At 37.4% G+C, this 22,051-nt stretch overlaps 1 protein-coding gene across 1 annotated transcript; it reads right to left on the bottom strand.

Moving 5' to 3' along the window:
• Window positions 1-1,803: 1,803 nt before the first annotated feature.
• Window positions 1,804-21,211, bottom strand: LOC123666753 (phenoloxidase-activating factor 2). The gene is made up of 9 exons (XM_045600808.1): window positions 21,016-21,211; window positions 19,663-19,789; window positions 18,925-19,030; window positions 16,330-16,439; window positions 15,286-15,515; window positions 13,840-14,024; window positions 12,414-12,575; window positions 2,100-2,266; window positions 1,804-2,042 (listed from the first exon to the last, which is right to left on the bottom strand). Exons 1-8 carry the CDS (start codon window positions 21,209-21,211, stop codon window positions 2,105-2,107), a joined length of 1,278 nt encoding a protein of 425 aa, XP_045456764.1. The 3' UTR covers window positions 1,804-2,042; window positions 2,100-2,104.
• Window positions 21,212-22,051: the final 840 nt, after the last annotated feature.

The raw sequence follows: 22,051 nt of genomic DNA, 5'->3' as shown, positions 1-22,051 counted from the left end.
GGTAGACGAAAAATTAGTCAAGTAAATACGCATTATCAAAGATTATTCCAAAAGTTGTAATCAGATCTCAATGAAATTTAAATGTGACCACATGATAAACATCGGCTTTCGATTAAATTAAAAATTATCAAAATCGGTACACCCAGTAAAAAGTTTTGCGGATTTTCGAGTTTCCCTCGATTTATCTGGGATCCCATCATCAGATCCTAGTTTCCTTATCATTACCAGGGATATCTCCTTTCCGACGAAAAAAGAATTATCAAAATCGGTTCATAAACGACGAAAAATAATACATATACGGTCGATTTGCGTAACCTCTTTCTTTTTTTGAATTCGGTTAACAATAAAAAAATAATCTCTCACTTTCATTGTTTATTCACATTAATTTCAGTAATAACTATAAGATTTCTCCCATACGTCGATAAATAAGTTTCACTACAATAAATAATTTTTATAAGCTGGACATGATCGTACAAACTCAATTAGTTTTTTGTCGTCCATTTTCGATTTCGATAAATGCAGTTTCTTCCCTATCGGTCGGTCAGTTGGGTAGAGAAACCTAAAGATTTTCTATTAAAGAACCAGGTTTTTTCAACCCCATAAATCGTGGGTAGTTGTAAATTTTTTTTAGTAGATACAAGCTGTTAGCTCTCGTCGATTCGAATTCAACGAGCCCAAGAACGGGAGGATTCGGGCAAATACAGCCAACTCTAGAACTCGGAAGGGACAAGGTGGCCATATTGGCGGCCATTTTGAAAAACGAAAAATCCATTTTACTCCCGTTCTAATAATCGGAGGAAGTCAGGGCTTTCGCTGTAGCACAAGTCGCGATCGCCTCCGTCCAGTAGTAGGGCTCGGGACCCTGGGTAGAGTCGACCTCCCCAACCCAAAACCCGAGACCAGGAGGTCAAAGAGCTTGGCAGGCCCGACACGGGGAGCCGTCGCACACTGTTCTGCGGCCAGGGGTTCCGAAGATATCGAATTTCTGTTTTTTTTAAAGAAGTTGATAGAAGGATTTCGATCGCGAAGGAGCAAAATTAGAAGATAAGATATCTCCGGAACCGCTGGTCGTAGAGCGACGCGGTTTTCACCTTTGACAAGCCCTTCTAAAGGACTCTGTAACTGACTGTGCGTGGTGACTCTACCTAGAGCCCTTGATAAAAAGTAGAGTTTTCTCTACTTTTTGATAGTTTTAAGTTTAGTATTAGTTTAGTCTTAAGATATTTGCTCGTCATTTTAGTGGTCTGATTCAGAACGCTCACTTGCAAGTTGCATTCGCTGTTGTGTCCACAGTCCACACCAAACTAACGCATGTGAAACCCAGCGTTGATCGTTCGTATTGGATCAAGATTAGTTTTTGTGGTTTTAAATTATTATTATTATTATTATTTTGATAGAATGGTACTGGCTAAAAGAATCAATCTACTGAAGCTTATGGGATAATTGCACTAACTAATAACGGGCAACACTGTAAGGACCTCACAATTAATAAACTACTACTTGTGGATTAATTTTTTGATAAAAAAATCTATACTAATATTATAAAGCTGAAGAGTTTGTTTGTGTGCTTGAACGACAGGTCTGATTTTAAAAATTATTTCAGTGTTAGATAGTCTATTTATCGAGGAAGGCTATAGGCTATATATCATCACGCTAAGACTAATAGGAGCGAAACACCAATGAAGAATGTTTCAAAATCGGGTTTTTTTCCTTTTACAAGCAAACAAAGTTAGAAACTTTACCTCTTTATAATATTAGTACAGCTAATAGTAGAATAATTCACAGCTTTAATAAAACAGTATATTATAATGTAAATCTTTATTTTACATATTAAAAAAATCATTTTATACATACACAAAAGTTTATCTTAATGAGTATTGGATTATTTTATGACAACATCTTCTACTGAAATACCGTTTTATGAGTCAATTAACAAAAAATATAAAAAAATCATCACATTTATTGTCATTTAATTGCATTGTAGTTCACAATTTGTTTTTATTTTTAACTAGTTAAAAAGTAGGCCTTATTAAAGCAAGTGCCCCAGGCCCCCGCTGGCACTGCCCTGCACTGGCCTGGGGTACTTGATTAAAAAGTGCTGTTTTTAGTATGTGTACACTTTAGGGTCGTAGCCCTTGCCGACGACCTTGTCGTCGATCCAATTACGGAGGTTGGCGACGTCGACGTAGACACCTGGGGTTCCATCAGTACCACAGCCGATACCCCACGCTACAATTCCGCTCTGCACGTAGCGATTTGGTTCCGACTGCAAAAAAATATACAATTACTTGCTGACCCGGCTTACCATCTGTCATATGGATAAAGACACCATTATAACCTAGGGGGCAAACCTACCAAATATATACCAAAAATTTCCTAAACATTTTAGGGAATAGGGATTCGGTATCTAGAAATAGAAAAATTAAGCCAAGGGTATCAGAAAAAAACAATAAAAATACATATTTGTGTATATCTGTGTAATACACTTGACAGATACAATAATGATTTTCTATGATATGTTAATAGTTAGGTTCTAACAACATTAATAAAAATGATGCCTGCTTAGAGGCTTTTTTGATTTTTATGTGATTCTTTTATATTTACCATACCATGCCATATATGAAAAAGAAAAGTCAACAAGAACCTCTCATAATAGAGAGTTTTAACTAACAATAAAACTTACCTATTATTTTTCCTTAAGACATCCGGAATCCATCTTGAGTCAAGCACCTGTCTTTTTAACTTCCTTCGGTCTTTTTCTCCTCCCTTCGATCTTCCGGCGACGCTGCTGCCCTCTAGAATTGCTTTTGGCGGGAGCTGACGTTCACTTTTTTTAATACAAAAGAACTTTTACCTCATTATAAGACTCGAGATGCACCAGGTAGGAATTACCTGGATTCCGGATATCTTAAGGAAAAATAATAGGTAAGTTTTATTGTTAGTTAAAACTCTCTATTATTTATTCCGTGTTGACATCCGGAATCCATCTTGAGTGATGTGTTTGTTATCTCCTGGTGGTAATATGACGATGCTATAATGTGCCTGTAATTTATTAGGTTATATTGACAATAAGAGAATAATTTTCAAAAATCATCTTTATTGCAATGTCATGAAATATGTGCCTACAATAGTTATTAACTTTTAACGTAGCGATTGAAAATATTTTGATAAAGAAACATTATGATTTTCGTTTGATTGATTTAAAATAATCTTTTGGTAGTATCTTCGGAATGTATGTTCTTGTCTCCAATTACCAGTTGCCAAAATTTTGTCAATAGGAAATTGCTCTAACCAGTTAAGAGACGCGACCGCCGATCGCACGGACCCTGGCGAAGCTTCGACTCCAGCCTCTCTCAAGACTGATTTTACCCAGCCTCCGATAACAGTCCTTGATGCTGCCTTAGTTATTCCCCTTGTAGTCAAGAATAAATTTGTTATTACTTTACCGTTCAGAATACGACGATCTTGTGATAAATTCTTAAGACGACGAGTCCAAAAGACACAATCCAACGGCTTATTAGGATGCTGTGTTATTTTCCATCCGGATTGCCTATAATTTACGGTATCGGTTTTTGATCCGAACCTTGGCCAAAATATAACAACATCATTTTGATCAATAAATTTTCCTTCCTCCACAGTCAACAGTGTCAGATCATGAACTCTTCGGCCTGATGATAACAATAATAGAATTGCTGTATGCCTTGATACCTGGTGGAAATTGTTTTCATCCGGCGGATTGTCGTTTAGGTATTGGATAACAATATGAGGATCCCATATGGGTGGAGTGACAGGCTTTTCTTTCGCAACGGAGATGGCTTTTAACATGTGCTTAACAAAAAAGTTAGAGGACAAATCTACCTTTGTCGATATATTTGTGAAGGTCGAAATTACAGACTTATGAACTAATATCGTTCTGTACGCCAAACCCTCATTAGTATGCAGATAAGCCAAGTAACGAGCTACTTCAGTTGGATTTGGGTTTTTGTAGCTAATAGTATTATTTGTGCACCAAGTTCTCCACTTTCGCCAAGCTGGCATGTACGTCTTTATAGTTGATTCTCGCCAGCTAGATAGAAGCAAAGATCTCTCTTCCTCAGTCCAATTTTCTATTTCTTCTGACCACCCAAAATCAGCCAAGCTTGTAATTGTATTTTTTGTATGTTCGGTGGATGGCATCCTGTTACTGTATCGAGAAGCACTTGTTGAAGGTTCGGTATGAGATACGGTTCTCGAAGAGCACGGTGATGTATATCTGCCAACCAGAACACTTTCTCCCACCGGGGTGCTATTAGAATATATTTTCCTCTGGCGGTGTTCAGATGAGATAGGACCCGTGGTATTAGATTCGGAGGTGGGAATATCCAGGCTAACCCGTGATCCCACTGATGGCAAAAGGCGTTGTGGAGTACAGCTGCCTGATCCAATACGTCTAATGTTACATATTTCGGAACCACGTGAGCTGTTTTGGAGGCGAATAAGTCTATCTCCGGCGTCCCCCACATTTGAAAAATCTTCCTCGTAGCTGTATGTAGAAGATGCCACTCCGGGGAAGGTTTTATTCTGGATAGTGCATCGACCTCTGTGTTGTAACGGCCTGGAAAATAATGAGCAGTTATGTGAATATTCAACTGATCCATTCTCCACAAAATTTTCCGCGTTAAATCGAGGAGGGCTTTTGACTTGGTTCCACCTTCCTTGTTCATATATGACACGACTGTACGGTTGTCCGTTAAAAGGAGTATATGAGAATGTAGCAGTCTGTTCTGTTGGTGGACAATGGCTTCGTGAACTGCAAATAGCTCTTTCAGGTTGACATGCCATTGCTGTTGAGCCATGTTCCACTGACCCGATATTTTCACGTCTCCTATTTGTGCACCCCAGCCTAGTTCCGAAGCATCGGTTGTGAGGTGATGAGTTACCGAGTTCATATGAATAGGCATGGATCCCGAGGCAGCTGTCTCCCACCATCTCATATCGGCCAGTATAGAGTCTGTTAGTTTTACTTGACGGTGAGGTTGTCGCTGAGGAAGTTGTCGGCTGTAGTACTGCATAGTCCGACAGTGTAACCTCCCTCGGCGGATAACGAAAGAGGCGAAGTTGAGTCTCCCCAGAAGGGACTGTGCTTGTTTGAGAGACCAACTGCCTGCCGTTAACTGTCGCTGAAGTGCCAAGCGTAGCGTAAGGCACTTCGGTTCCGACAAGGACTTTCTGTTGAGTAAGGTGTCCCAAGTTATACCTAGAAATTCTAGTTGTTGAGTCGGAACCAGGACAGATTTGGTAAAGTTGATAGTCCATCCAAGCTGCTGCAGAATATTGACAACAAAAGCCACCTGTTCGCTCAGAAGCTGACGTGACTGGTTGACTAGAAGAAAGTCGTCTAAATATACCACGCACCTGACGTTCCGTTTCCGTAGGTATTCCGCTATCCAGTTTGTGAGGGTAGCAAAAATTCGTGGTGCCGATGAAAGGCCAAAGGGCAGGCATGTCATCTGCAGTAGTTCGCCATTGTAACCGAGTCTCAGGAACCGTCGATGTTCGTTTGCAATACTCACATGAAAATATGCTTGACTTAGATCCATTTTTGTCAACCAATCTTTTTCTTGTAAAAATTCCGGCACTCGAAAATGATTGAATAACTGAAACGGCTTTATGTGAACGAAACTGTTTAGCCGCTTTAGGTTGAAAATTGGTCTGACTGTACCGTCCACTTTCGGGACTAGAAAAAATGTGGACAGGTAACTTGGCGTTAAATCCGCTTTCTCTAATATCTGCATGTTCAACATCTCTTTTATTTGTTGTGACATTTGTAAGGATTTTTTCGTTTGAAAAGATGTTATTACCATTTTGTTGGGTATTATCAAAGGAGGCTTCATTACAAACGATATGCGAACCCCGTTTAAAATTTTGCAAATGTAGTCTGGTGCACCTAGATTGCTCCAAACATGCTGATATCGTCTTAGACAGCCTCCTCGAAATTTTACAGAGTCATTCTTTATTATTTTTATTTCGGGTAGTTGAATTATAATTTGATTTTTTACCTTTTTGGTCTTGACCTGATCGAAATTTGTTATACGAAGATCTTTGCTTGGATGAAGACTTTCCTTTACCTTTACCTTTCTTACCTGTATAGGTGGATCGAAAAAACCTTTCTGTATGCTCTTTAGCAAGTTTTGAGCCGTAATTATAGGAGCACGATGGTTTGGGATCTGTCCCCAAAGGCCGTGAGGAACGCTCCAATATCTGTGAATTAACTGCTAATTTTTCGGCACCTCCTATTTTTTGAAGGTAGATATTTAATAGATTTTCGTCAAACAAAAATTCGTAAGTTGGAGGTATTTTTTGTAAAGCACCAGAATGAAATTCGTCAGGTATTTGTTTCAACAATAATTCTCTACGAGACTGGATACAGTCTGCGCGCCTGCCACACACTATTTGAAGAATATCGTCAGTCACCTTAGTATATGTCGAATCTTTATTAAACGATGATTCAATTTTATCAAACAAATTTTTTGGTGTTAATGTCGAATTTTTATCACCTGCCCAATCTACGATTTGTTGCAAGGCTATATTTAATTCTTCTTTTTGAGAAATAATAGCATTTGTTAAGGCTGCAAATGTTCGCTCTAAATAATGTAAACGTGAGTCCTCACTCGATGAAGCAGAAAAACGTCTAAGCTCATCATTAATATTTAATTCAATAAATCCGGGGGTAGTAACATATTTCTTTTGAGGTTCATAAAAACGTATAGAATTCCAGTCGCTACTTTTAAATCTTTGTATTTGACTGAGCTTAAGTAAATGAGATTCTTTAGATTTACTGAAAACAGGATCCTTAATGTTGGTTGTCAAATCCGATAAATATAATTTTTGTTTCTCCTCAACTACCGAATGTGCGGGTGGACGCAAAATAAAATCATGAGAATCGTTTATGTTTTTAGGTATCTCTTCACAAACTACAGAAGAGGCATTTATGACTTGTGGAGTATTATTATTATTCTGAGTTATTAAACTCGTTAAAAATGACACTTGCTGGGTAAGAAATTGAAATTGCATATCTCTTACCGTTTGGCGAGATCTCTTCGCAACCTTACTGCTTCTATCTGAACTGGACCCTCGAGACGAACAATCACTAGAACCGCTAGAATCACTTGCTTGGCGTTTTCTTGATTGCGACTGTTGTTCTTCATTATTTTCGATGTTCTCCATTTTGAAGGGAGGATTATCACTTTTCACTTTTAAAGACTTGACTAATATACGTGAACAAAACCGAAGACCGTGTATTTCGTTAAGAAAGACGACGCTATAATGAGGTAAAAGTTCTTTTGTATTAAAAAAAGTGAACGTCAGCTCCCGCCAAAAGCAATTCTAGAGGGCAGCAGCGTCGCCGGAAGATCGAAGGGAGGAGAAAAAGACCGAAGGAAGTTAAAAAGACAGGTGCTTGACTCAAGATGGATTCCGGATGTCAACACGGAATAAATAATGAATATACTCTCAATATATGTATTTATGTATGTATGTATTTTATGTATGTATGTATTTTATGTATGTATCTATTTTATGTATGTATGTACATGTTAATGTAAGTGTGTATGTAGTCAAGTATAAATGTATTTCATATTATTAATTCTGAATAAATTATTTAAGTTTTATAATCATTATTATTAATCACTCTTGCACTTCTGTGCCCCGCGATAACAGCAATTCTCACCACCATGGGTAGACTGGTAGAGGTCTCTTCTAGAGATAAGTTCGCCCTTGCCAACTTTCTTTGTAAATATGTTTTTTACTTGTTTCTTTTTTTTAGTACAATACAGAATATAATATATGTGAGTGATATTTACCCATTTTCACCCAACAAAGTATCAATATGGTATTTTGCCATTAATTAAATTTCATTGTCCTTGGAAACCTTGGAATTTACTGCATTATTATAAAGGGCAGATAAAAATTTAAAAAGCAAGAATTAATAATATATTTAAATAATTAATTGTCGTTGTCCGGTTCCGGTGTCATTTACGTCAACCGACTTGTCGAATCGCTCTCTAAATTAAAATAAAATCAGTGAGAAATAACAATCATTACGTGATATAGAACCACTCGGAATCTTCCTTTCGCGTGTGTTCATCTAAAAACAACTGAAAGCCTAAATAATCAAGAACAAAAAGTGACCTAAATCAAGAACAAAAAGTGTGCTAATTCTGATAAATTAATTCTACCCGCGTTTTTGAATATTATCTAATTGTCATACACTGTCAAACACTACCATAGACAGTAAACAAAGTGCTGCCAACACAACAAAATAATAAGATATTTACTAATTTATCGTTCCGTTTCACGGTAAATAACATGACAACCCAACTGTCACCAGAGATGTCGCTACTTTTGGCAAAAATGACAGAACAACTAAATCTCCAAACAAAAACAATAACCGAAAACATTACTGCTGCCGTCCTACAAAAGGTAGATGAAAAATTACAACCAATAATAGAAGAAAATGCAAAATTGAAATGCGAAGTCGAAAAATTAAACAAAAAAATACAAAATCTTGAAATAAACAGTAAGAGAAACAATGTCATACTCCATGGACTCCCAGAAACGGAGGAAGAAAATCACGACAATTTAAACACGCTTGTTATATCAACGCTCAAAGGAATAACTGTGGATATCGAAAAAGGGGAGATCGATAGACTGCAGAGATTGGGGAAAAAAGGTGATAAAACAGGCAAAACTAGACCAATCTTACTAGCTACTACCACCCTACAGAAGAAAATTCAGATACTTAAAAACAAACAAAAAATGAAGCCCAACTCTTATATCACTCAAGACTTGCCAAAATCAGTTTTGCAAGCAAAAAAAGATGAAAAAAACAGATACAAAAATGATAATGAAAAAAGAAAAAGAACTGAAACACCAAGTCCAGGTAATCCGAACAAGACCTCTAATAACAAAATTCAAAGGAAAGATGCATTTCAGTTCATGCGCGAAAGATCTTACTCACTATCTGACAAGAACACTTATAGAAACTAACACATTATCACCAAAAACCGGACATCTAAGACAACTATACAAATCACAAAAAACAAAACATCTCCCACCACGGCTGGTCTCCGCGGGAGATCTAGACCACCACCCTCTAATAAAAAGATGCAAAACATATGACATTGCCACATTGAACACGAGAACTCTCCGGACCCATGAAAGCTTACTGGAACTTGAAAATGCCCTGAAGAATATAAAGTTCGATATTTTAGGTATAAGCGAAATGCGGAGACAAGAAGAAAAAATAGAGGAATATACAGACTACATCTTATACCAAAAAGGAAAAATAGCTGGGCAGTATGGAGTTGGTTTCCTAATTAAACGTCACCTGAAACAATATATCCAAGAAATAATAGGAATTTCTGATAGACTAGCAGTACTCAATGTGAAACTACCAAAGTATAAAAAGCCGTGGTCGATAATACAAGTCTACGCTCCTACTGAACAATCAGAACAATCTACATTAGATCTATTTTACGACGACCTATCTATAACAATACGTAATTATATGCAGAACCACATTATCTTAATGGGTGATTTTAATGCACAAGTAGGGGCAAGACTAAACCTCGACGAATACGTACTGGGGGCGTTTGGTCACGGGAAAAGAAGTCGCAACGGACAGAGACTGGTCGAATTTCTAATGGAACACAATTTAATAATACTTAATTCCATATTTAAGAAAAAACCAAACAATAAATGGACCTGGATGTCTCCTGATGGATCATACAAAAATGAGATAGACTACATAATAACCAACCACCCAAAAGTTTTTACAGACACAAATATCATATCTAGGCTGAACTTCAACACCAACCACCGCATGGTGCGAAGTTCATTCAGGAAAGCTCCAGAAAAACTATCACGGAAACATATAAAAGTAAATGTACACAATCAATCAATGGTACCCTACAAACAAGATGAAGCCAACTACCAAGAGATTTTAAAACAAATAAACAAAACGATAGATCCGTTACAGAAGTATGAAATCCTGGAAAAACACCTAAAAAATTACTGCACTGCAAACAAAAACCAGAAGACTCAGAAATACCAGCTAAGCGATCAAACCCTGCAACTTATAAATAAGAGAAAAGAGTACATAACACAACAAGCTAAAAAAGAAAACATCAAGAGAATAGCAGAAATCAGCAAGAAAATCAGAGAAAGTATTAGAACGGATCGCAAAACCAAACGACTCAAAACACTCGAAACCCACATACAAAGAACTGGAGGTACTAAAAAGGCTTTAAAGGAACTACGCGAAGCAGGAAAGCAATGGATACCAAAACTAAAACGAAGAGAAAAACTAATTACAAATCGGACGAATATCAACGAATTAGCCACCCAATTTTTTACCCAACTTTACACAGACCAGGGCAAAAACACAAACAAATATACCGCGAATACCCACAATCTAACAACTCTCAGAACCACAACTGACCCTGTCCCAGATATTTTACCATGTGAGGTCGAAAAAGCAATAAATAGTCAAAAAATGGAGAAATCATCAGGACCAGACAATATTACTAATGAGCTGATTAAAGGAACAATGGCGGAGCTAATTCCCATTCTTACAAACGTATTTAACAACATTCTAACAAGCGGCAGCATCCCGAAACAATGGGCGAAATCCCACATCATCTTATTACACAAAAAAGGCAATAAAGAAGACATCGAAAACTATAGGCCAATAAGCCTCATGTCAAACGTTTACAAAGTATTCGCAAAAATCATACTTGACAGGATGAGTCCCATGTTAGACGAACAGCAACCAGTGGAGCAAGCTGGCTTCAGGAGGGGCTTTTCAACAATAGACCACATCCATACTATTAAACAAATACTTGAAAAATATAATGAATATAACAAGAATATCTATATAGCTTTTATTGATTACACCAAAGCCTTTGACAGCTCGAGCCACAACTACATATGGGACACACTAGAACGCCAAGGGATACCCGCTATCTACACTAACATAATCAAGAATATCTACGCGCACAGTCAGGCCAGCATACAGCTCGAAACAGTGGGAAAGAATTTCTCAATCAAAAGAGGCGTCCGACAAGGAGACCCATTATCACCAAAACTGTTCTCAGCAGTCCTTGAAAACATCTTCCGTGAGCTGAACTGGGGAGGCTTTGGTCTGAATATAAACGGATCTAGACTGAGCCATCTTAGATTTGCGGATGACTTAGTCCTTTTTGAGGAAAAGCCTGAAACCCTAGAGCAAATGATACAAAGCCTTAACAGGGAAAGTGAGAATGTAGGACTGAGAATGAATCTTACTAAGACCAAAGTAATGACTAATTCAACAAAGGTGGACATAACCGTGAACGGAGCGACCCTAGAATTTGTTGACGAATATACCTACCTGGGCCAGCTTATCTCTCCAAAAGACCTAATAGCAAAGGAAATAAATACAAGGATAGCCAAAGGTTGGAAGAAGTTCTGGTCACTTAAGGAAATAATGAAGTCACAGGACCTGGGCATGGCATTGAAAAGAAAAACTTTCAACACATGCATCCTTCCATGCTTAACTTACGGATGTGAAACATGGGCACTAACCAAATCTCTAAGAGACAAACTTGCCAAATGTCAAAGAGCAATGGAGCGCAGTATAGTAGGGACAAAACTTCGAGATAGAGTCACAAATACCGACATCAGGATGAAAACTAAGTTAACTGATATCCTACTACGCATCGACCAACAAAAGTGGAGGTGGACCGGACATATGATGCGCGACAAAAAAGGAAAATGGTGTAAGGCAGTTTCAGAGTGGTACCCAAGAGATGGGAAGAGAAGCCGTGGAAGACAGTGCTTAAGATGGGAGGATGACCTCAAAATGACAGCTGGCCCAAGGTGGAGACGGGTAACTCAGGACAAACCACAGTGGAGGTTATTAGAGGAGGCCTATGTCAAGAGGCACGCTGTGATTAGAGATATTATATAAGTTATAACTGATGCAAACGCGTACATCATCTTTAATCTCAGAATAAAGGGCTTTATTATTATTATTATTATTATTATAATTAATTTGATTAAATTCTACAACAACCAAAACAGGTTTCAACTTCATAAATCCCAATCCGCAGTTTCCTGCCACAGTGCATGTAATGGTTTTAAGTTTGAATACCATATGACATTGTTAAAATTAAAGATGTGTTCAAGGTTGATAATATTTTTATAGAAGTTAAGTTGTTAGCTTTTTTTAAACAAAAACAGATAAGTTTGCATTTTATATTATAATTCCAGATCACTGGGACGTCATTTTCATGACTTGGAACTGTATTGAGCCGTAACATTTAAATGTTTTTTCCTTAAATAAGGTCTTTGGGTCTTACGAGGATAATTTATTTATATGAGCATATCCTTACCTCGATGGGGCACACAAGGGGCGACCCACCGTCTCCCTTGCACGTGTCCTGCCCCAGTCCTCCCGCACACATGAACGATGAATGCAGTTCGAAGAAGTGCCCCAGACGTGTCTTACGGAGGGCTGATTGGCACTTACGTTTCTCGACGACTGGTAATTCCACCTGACCATAAAATTTACTTATTATTAGCGTTTATTTGACGCCGCGTTGGCGCAACGGTTACAGCCATGGATTGTGCTTGTTGCGCTGGCGGTTGCAGGTTCGATCCTCGCACATGACAAACATTTGTATTGGCCATACAGGTGTTTGCCGTGGTCTGGGTGTTTGTGCAGTCCTTGTGGGTCTCCCCACCGTGCCTCGGAGAGCACGTTAAGCCGTCGGTCCCGGTTGTTATCATGTACACCTGATAGCGATCGTTACTCATAGTAGGGAATATATCCGCCAACCCGCATTGGAGCAGCGTGGTGGATTAAGTTTTGATAAGGATCACCCCATGTAAGAGAAGGCTCCTACATGGGGAAAGAAGGGCTGAAGCGTAGCGTTTATTTGAATTGAAATATTAGTGCTGTGTTTTTTTTTACTTTAAGATTGATTTTATAATGAATTAGTTACATAAGTAGCTTATTTAACTACTTACTCACTGACTTACTCATATTTTTTAATAAAAATAAAGAATACCAAATGAGACAAAATCATTTTTTTTTATATGGAAATAATTTTTACTGTTTTTTATTTTTTATTTTATTTTTATTTATTTATTTTGCGAGGAACAACAGCTGAGAAATACAATGTACAGAATTATATAGAAATAAACAGCTACCAATAGTTCCCCACTGGTAGTCACAGAATATTAAAAAGAAAACTTACGCTACATATAAGCCGTAGTAATAAAAACACGTATAGATTACAAAATGTGGTTAGAGAAATGATGTAAGCAAACAGAGCTAGGTGCAGTCAAACTTTAGATACAATTATAAAACTATACATATAAAAAAACTATAAAACTATACAATTACTTATTAAAGAAAGAATTACTGGTTACGTTTCTTGCAGCCGCACAACTAGTGTTAAATAGATCTAAGTCAATTTTTGTAGAATATGCATTAAATTTACTACCCGCCCGCCAGACAAATGAGTACTTATCTCTTACTCAAACAAATTATTAAATTATATTTGTTTCATATATTTTACATATAAGTGTTCGACTCCTAACTCCTTTCCTTCAAATGGGGGTTCTGTAGGTGTCACGATCACGTTTCGCGTGAAAATAAATAGTTCGTTAAATAGATTGTTAGTATATTTGTTAAAGCTACATAATTTTTTCTATAAACATATATACAGATTATATATTATACGGAAATTGAACCCACAATCCCCTGAGCAGAACGCAGAGTCACCACAAACTGCGCCAACGATATATACTGACCTTTTTAAGAATAACTTGGTAGCGACCTTCCTTGCCGAACTTGTCTTTGCCCCAACCTGACGCAAGGCACGGTAGCCCGTCGCGCGGAATATCGCGAGACGGCGGGAGACACGCTAACCCTACGTTGGGCGCCATTTCCATGGGTTTTGCCAGGAATAGCAGGGCGATGTCGTAGAAGAGATTGTCTGGTAACAAATTTATCATTAAATAAATTAATAAATGCACGCGTCACGTTCAGCGACCCCAACGCTAGGGTTTACTTCTCTTTCAGAGGTCCGGCCTCACAAACCGCACAACCGCCGGGACCAAGACAATCATCTGTATGACCAATTCAAATGTATGACATGTGGAGGTTTCGAACCCGCGACCGCGAGCACAACAGCCACAAGCCAGTGCTGTGACCGTTGCGCTAACGAGTAGTTTTGTTATCCATTAGTAAAAAACAATTTTTTTTTTAATAAAATTAGTTGCAGAGCTCATGTGTTGCAAAGAGCTAAACTAATATGCGGGTATATAATTGATAAATAATAACGTTATGTATAGAGCATGAATCATGAAAAAAATACTATAATCGTATATACCTATCCCTAATCATTAGCCTACATACATATATACACACACACACACGCACACACACACACACACACACATATATATATATATATATAAACCCGGAATGGGGTCTCCGTCAAGCATTCGTGGAATAGCTCTAAAATGCGAAAGACTCCTGCAGCCGAACTGGCTCCACACGTATCGACTCGTCGTTCCTGTGGGCCTAGCCAGTGAGGTCGAGAGGGCGGCGCAGAGCTTAGGCAAATCTGCGTTTTCCTGAAGAGTGGCTTAGGCGACACAGTGTCTGTCTGACACTGTTTAAATCGTCTGCAATAGACGGACTAAGGCCAATGATGATGATGATAAATAAATGAATCAGTGAAGTGTATGGAGGCGCATTACTAACCACAACAGTACAATAAGCATATGAGCACTATGTACTATGGATACTGTATATTTAACCCATTTATTATTTCAATAAAGTAGACTACGGCAACAGTTCTCTGATTCACTCGTCTCCTGGACTTGTTTTTTTTTTTTGTGGTCGTTGAAGTCAGGACTACGTTATAAAATATATATATTCACAACAGAAAATATAATTCAACTGAGGTATCTGCATTGCAGGAAATATTCTGCTTAAGATCTGGACCAACCCGACTAGGGAAGCACCTAGACCTTACAAATGATCACAGCAAAATAACCTGCTCTCAAATAGTTGTGTTACTATGATGAGTAAGGTGACCAGAGCATCTGGTGAGGTTAGGGGTAGGGTCAGCAATGCGTTTGCTATGCTTCTGGTGTTGCCAAAGCTACGATAATCGATTACCATTATTTGAGCCGTACGCTTGTTTACCGACCTAGTTGTAAAAAAAAAGTTATAATAAAATATCTTACTCTTATTGAAGTCCTTGTGAATAACGACGGATTCTACATCCCTATCCTGGTAAGGGTAGATTTCGTTCGAAGTCTGGGTGTCCCACTCTCCCGCCCTGACCCTCAGGGTCTTGCTGACGGCCACGTAGTGGGCGGCAGTGAGGACCACGCTAGGGTGGATCAGGGAGCCCCCTCCCACGTAAACGTTCAGCTTCTGACCCTCGGGATCATCGTCGTTCACGGGCTCGATCCTGGGATCGACATAGTTCATGCTTCGTGTAAGTTTAATAGGAAGATCTAAAACTGAGTTGGAGTATTTGCAAATTTTTTTGTCTGGTTATCTGTCTGTTTTTATATACTAAATGGATCTGGGTAATTTAAGATTCAAAATGTGTGTATTAACTTTTTGGTATTTATTATTGTGGGGGTTTTAAGTTTAAAAATTTTATTTCGAAAAAAATATATTAGAATTTGAAAATAAAATATAATGATATACAGAAAGCTCAAACGAAGTCCTTCGAGCCGGATAATCAATAAAATTTCGACAATAAAATGATCAGAAAAACAATTTCATTAATTTACTTTGATTACACAGTGTATAATTTAGGATCGAAAATTATTATTTTTTAAATAAATTATATTTACTAGAATATAATATAACTTAAAATATATAACTAAAAATGAGCTAAAACTACTATCATGCTCATAAATGCATATTATATCATGCTAAACAATGCTTACTTTATAAATTCTACTTCTACAGCGTAACGATGTAATTTTCCAGGACATGCTTAAAGAAATATGCCCGAGATTATACCCATATGCTTAGTGAAATAACCAAAACTTAAAACCTTATGAAATCACATAAAATCGTGCTTAGTTTTCTAACTTTTAAATAACAATATTCCCTTTTTAGGTGTGTGAAAAATTGTGCCTTGCTTAATTGGTGCTCAGTTTTTGCGCTTCGAGGCATAAAGTGCATTTTTGGTGCTTAATGTGGTAACTCCCGTTAAAAATTGCAAAGTCCCGATAAGCGTATGTATAACTTATGGTAATAATACTTACTTAAGTATGGCTACCATCCATGGGAATTCACCGAATTTCGCCTCGTTGTCAGTGTCGCCTGTGATACGGAATCCTACACCATCGGGGTTCCTCCAGCCGCAGCCTTCGTGCTGGAATTCGATTATTGTAAGTAAATCAGCTCCAATCCTATGTGGAGCAAAAGGTCTATGACCAACAGCGGAATGTTACTGGCTAAATCGATCGATCGATCGATTGATTGAAATTACAGTATTGAGGTAGGGGGCACGTCTCGAAATATCCTGGTCCAAATTTGCAGTAGCCTGACTGAGAGAGTACCTCGACCTTTCAGAAGATCACAGCTAAATAATAATTCTTTCAAACAGTGTTGTGTTCCTGTGGTGAGTAAAGCGATCAGAGCTCCAAGATTAGAGATTGGGGGTAGGGCAACGCGCTTTTAATGCTTCTGATATTGCAGGCGTCTATAAACTACGATATACCATCATATAGGCCGTAAGTTTGTTTGCCGACCTACTCGTATAAAAAAATGAAATAAAATATTTATTTCGCCATAGGGTTATTATATACACTTAAGGGAAGACAAGAAATGTAAATTTGTAAAAATAAAATTAAGTATGTCATGGTAGTAAATCAAGTAACAATTTCCAAATTTCTACAAATGTACATTAGGTACATTACAAACTTAGGTAATGTACCCAGTTGTTATGCAGTAATATTAAGTAAGGCGACCGCTCTGGAGTAATGGTGCGTGTCGGCGACGCGTAAACGCCGACGGTAACGGGTTTGATTCCCGCTCGGAGTGGATGTTTGTGTTTATACAAATATTTATTTCTGGTCTAGTTGTGAGCTCTGATCCTTCTCCTACATGGGGAGAGGCCTATGCCCAGCTGTGGGATATTAGAGGCTAAAGCGTAATCTTAAGTAAAAAATAATGTATATTAAGTATATTCTCTATCTCTCTATTCTGTAGTGTCTCTGTAGAAATGAATACATTTTCTTACTGAATATATTTATGTGCTAAATATTTGTATTTGAAACATAAAACTTAATTTTATCAAGAAGGTTATTTCACTACTTACTGATAAGTTATTGCTACTTCTCAAATCATGCTAAGTTGTAAATAAACTAAGGTGTCGTCTCCTGTCAAAGATTTTCATTGTAATATGAAACTTTAAATAGTTACGGGTTTCTGTAAAGAGCTCACTATAGACGGCGCCACGGTCGCTTGGACCGAATATAAAATCATCATATCAAAAATTTCGATCTAGCGGGTACATCGTTCCATAGCTTGATTGGCTAGAGCGCCGACACGGTCAGTCGGTAAGATGCAGGTTCGATCCCCGCTGGAACGGTCGATTTTTGATATGATATTAAAAAATGATAAGTTGCAAAGTTCAGTTTAAGTTGTAAACTCGATTTGATACAGACAGACGACAGGCAGAAGTGCCTTAAACAAAGGTAATCAAAAATTATTTCAATTTACCGAATTGAACCTGTTATATTAATATTATTAATAGCTAGCTGGTCCCGCGGTTTCATCTGCGTCTATTTGAGGAACAAAATAGCTTTCCTTCTTCTTAAAGCATACGTAAGCTTCCTTTTTAAATAGTTTAAAATTTTCCAGTTGTTGTATCTATAAAATGATATATATCTAAGTGGAGTAACTGTGTGGTTTTATTTAAAAAGGTAGGCAAACATCTTAATCTTAGCGTATTTATATGATGATAGCTAACCCGGTAGATGTTGCTATGTTTTGCAAATTGTCGAAAGCGTGAAGTTGAAATAATCGTTAGAAAATTCTAAAATATTTCGAATTTCCGAGCAATATATCTTAAACTACCGTAAGAATTGTTTACAAAGTATTAGAAGACATTAACAAACACATCTGTTAGGAATTGCTTGAGACATTCTCGAGTTTAGCGCTTAGCCATAATTTAGTCATTCATTATTATTTCCAGAGAGGTTGCCACCGAGCCGTGCCCTGCGATTTTATCCGTGATAATTTGAGAAAAAAATGTACTAAACATTATATATCCTTAGCTTTCTTCGTTAAATAAACTTCATCACATCATCATCACAGCAGCCATTCGCAGTCCACTACTGGACATAGGCCTCCACAAGTTCACGCCAAAAATGACATATATCCTTAGCTTTCTTCATTAAATAAACTTCATCACTACCGGACATAGGCCTTCACAAGTTCACGCCAAAAATGGCGTGAACTCGTGTGTTTTGCCCATAGTCACCACGCTGGGCAGACGTGTTGGTGACCACAGGTCTGGCTTTGTCGCACCGAAGACGTTGCTGCCCGTCTTCGGCCTGTGTATTTCACAGCCAGCAGATGGATGGTTATCCCGCCATCGGTCGGCTTTTTAAGTTCCAAGGTGGTAGTGGAACTGTGTTATCCCTTAGTCGCCTCGTATGACATTCACGGGAAGAGAGGGGGTGGCTATATTCTTTGAGACCGTAACCACCCAGCATAAATAAACTTACCAACAAAAAAATAATGTTTCAATTCGAACCAGCACTTCCTAAGAATAGCACGTTCGAACAAACGAATACTTAAGTTATTTGATAAGTTTAGTTATAAACTTAAAAGTTTCATCGACCCAATACCTGAGGTAGCTTGTCTGGTGATGGGGTGATGGGGTTGTCGGGAGTTCTCGTGTCTGGTGGGATACAGCACACGTCCAAGTAGTTAGTGCATTCGCCTTCTTGTACCCTGAAATATAATAAATTGAAGAATATACCACCAAGGTTTTCTTTTTGCAGTTGAACAATCTTCGTTTGAATATTATATGGGGTCTTAGATCTTTAATTTTAGGAATGTATGTACGTATATATTTTAAAAATTAATGTATATACATATACCACATATAAATAATACACCACGGCTCAGGGTGAGAAACGAAATCGCAACACTGTACCGGAGTCGTGAGGAGTTACCTAAGCATTAAGTTGCTAATCTTATAAACAGACGACCGTGTGTATGTGTCAAAGATATTTATTTATTACTAACTGTGCCCGCGACTTCGTCCGCGTGGAATTTATCAAAAAAGTTATTGTTCAGTTTGCAGAGTTATAAAATAAATAAATTTCGAAATAAAAGTAGCCAAGTTAATCCTTACTATATCAGCTATCTGCCAGTGAAAGTTCCGTCAAAATCGGTCCAGCCATTTCAAGGCTTAGCCGGAAGAAACAGATCGATAAGACAGACAAAAATTATAAAATATATTATTTTGGTATATGTACCGTATATACATCCATATGCATTTAATAAAAAGCGGTTATTTTAATATTACAATCAGACACTCCAATTTTATTTGTTTGTTTAGATGTACAGACTAATATTACCTTATATCAATGAGGGTGGAACCGTCAGTGATTATTGAGTTATTGGTGTTACACAAGTAGTAATGTGTGCACACACCATCGACACCTTCGGCCGTCTTGCAGGATAAATCAACTTCGTCAGAATTTTCTGAAAAACCAATCATAGAAATAAACGTCTGGACAAAATTTTATAATACAGGTTGTAATCAAACTGTGTCGGGTCATTAAGAACGTAATGTTTTATAGGGGCTTCCCTAACCTGTTGGTGATATATCGCGATGTTTAGACTACCCCCGCCCTATACCAAAAAATCGCATGTATTTCTTTTTTTGAAAAGTATAATGTAAAGTTTTGAAGTTCTCAGAATTTTATCTTTTAATGCAGGTAAAATCGGAATTACTTTTTTTTTAATTTAAGCATCGTGATACAATTATCCAGGCATTAAGATTGCTGGTTATTTGTTTTGGGTCTGTTGTTTATTTGGTTCAGAAAACGCGCATTCAAAGAAAAATAACGCGATGTCATTACAAACTCCCGCCACCCCCCCACCCCCGTAGCGTGCATTTCATATAGCCAGAAAGGCACTGCCTACCTTGGCATGTTACTAAAAATGATATATAAAACATGAACATTACAATTATTTTTGAATACATATTTTTTAAAAAGACATACTTCATAATAATTCAATTTAAATCCGCTTTAAAAAAAACCCGCAGTCATATATGCGATATCTTAGTTTTCTAATAGCGTTATCGATTGTAGATTGTCAACTTGGCTAAGCCCGCAGCGCTTCGTGCGTATCGACGACGGGCCTTTTATGAAACTTCTGCCTATAATCGCATAACAAATGTTAGCAATGACAGTAAGACATTATAGAATCATATATATCAATAGTTTACTTGTCTGTTCTTGAAATTATCTAAAAGCCTCTATTCCCAATAAAATTGAAATACATTAGGAAAAAATTGCGAGTAAGTGCAGTATGAATGTTCATTTTTTTTTTTGACTGCCTACCCTGTCTAAAAACTTTATGCACGCCACTGCTCACCCTCCCCCCCCTCCTATCCTCCTTGTGATATTTCGTGATTTTCCGGAACCCCTACCCTTTCTAGACACATGATCAATGAACGACCCCTTGACAGTTTAGCGAATTTTTAAATTACAGCTAAATATAACTGCTCTCAAGCTCTTTGGCTTTTAGGTTCTTGTGATGAGTATGGTAGTCAGAGCTTTTGGACAGAGCCAGTCAAGGGTCAGCAACGCGTTGTGATACTTTTGGAATTGCAGACGTCTATAGGCTACGGTACCTTACCATCAGGTGTGTTGTACGCTTGTTTGCCACCCTGGTAGTATAAAAAATAGTATTTAACTTACTGTTAACAGGCGGAACAATCGTCGAGGGTCTAATCGTAGTCGTCATCACAGTGGTCACCACAGTTGACTGTCCAGTCGTGTCTTGGTTCGGCTTGCCGAAGATCTGCTCAATGATCGAGTCCAGATCACCTGATGCAGCTTGGGGTGCGGCCCACGCCAGCGAGACGATAGACAGACATATTATTAACTTCTGCATCTGGAAATAATATATGGAATGGGTGGATTAATTATATTATCAATCTTATATTAAAATACATTTTTTTAAGAGTAACTTCGAAGTTTCTTTTTAATCGATTCGAAAGTGATTCGAAGGTGATTTTGAGGCCTATTTGAGTAAAATAATTTGTAGGTCTATCGAGTAATATTTTTTATTTTGAATTTGGTTCCGTGAGTTTTTGGTCGACAGTATTAATATACAATAGACAAATATTGTACTGCTAAAGAATAGATAATTGTTTTTGTTTTTGATGTTTATTTTCAAACGCTAATTGGACTTTCTTAATTAATTTTGAAACAACTTCGTTAACTTTTATGATGTATTCTCCGTTATAAAGATACTATGGGGTTAACTTAAAGAAATAGCTTATTGGCCATAATTCCGCACATTATGTAACTAACCTTACCTTAACCTTCGAATCGTGTTGTGGTGCAATAAAGAACTAAATTATGTAAATTCGTGCAACGCGAATGCTTAAGTTTACTGTGAGTTGTTTACGAATTTGGTAATTAAGCTTGAGATTTTTTTTTCTATTTTAATTGCATGTATAATATGTATCTGCTCAAGAATTAATTTCTTATACTACTTTTATTAAAGATTGCCTGGAAGAGATCGCTGTGAGCGATAAGGCCGCCTTTGCATACATTATTTGTTTTTGTATCAAATCGTTCTAAAATGTATCTTCTTTTTTGTGTGTGCAATAAATTTTGATAAATAAATAAATAAATGTTTGGTTAATTTGTCAAAAAATTTGAATATATTAATGTGTAGCACAATTATTGTTTTGTAAATAATGTTTGTTTTCGGAATAAAAATAAA

The sequence above is a fragment of the Melitaea cinxia genome, chromosome 27 (genome assembly GCF_905220565.1).
Source record: "Melitaea cinxia chromosome 27, ilMelCinx1.1, whole genome shotgun sequence".
Lineage (NCBI taxonomy): Eukaryota > Metazoa > Arthropoda > Insecta > Lepidoptera > Nymphalidae > Melitaea > Melitaea cinxia.
This window is presented reverse-complemented; position numbering and strand designations above follow the sequence as displayed.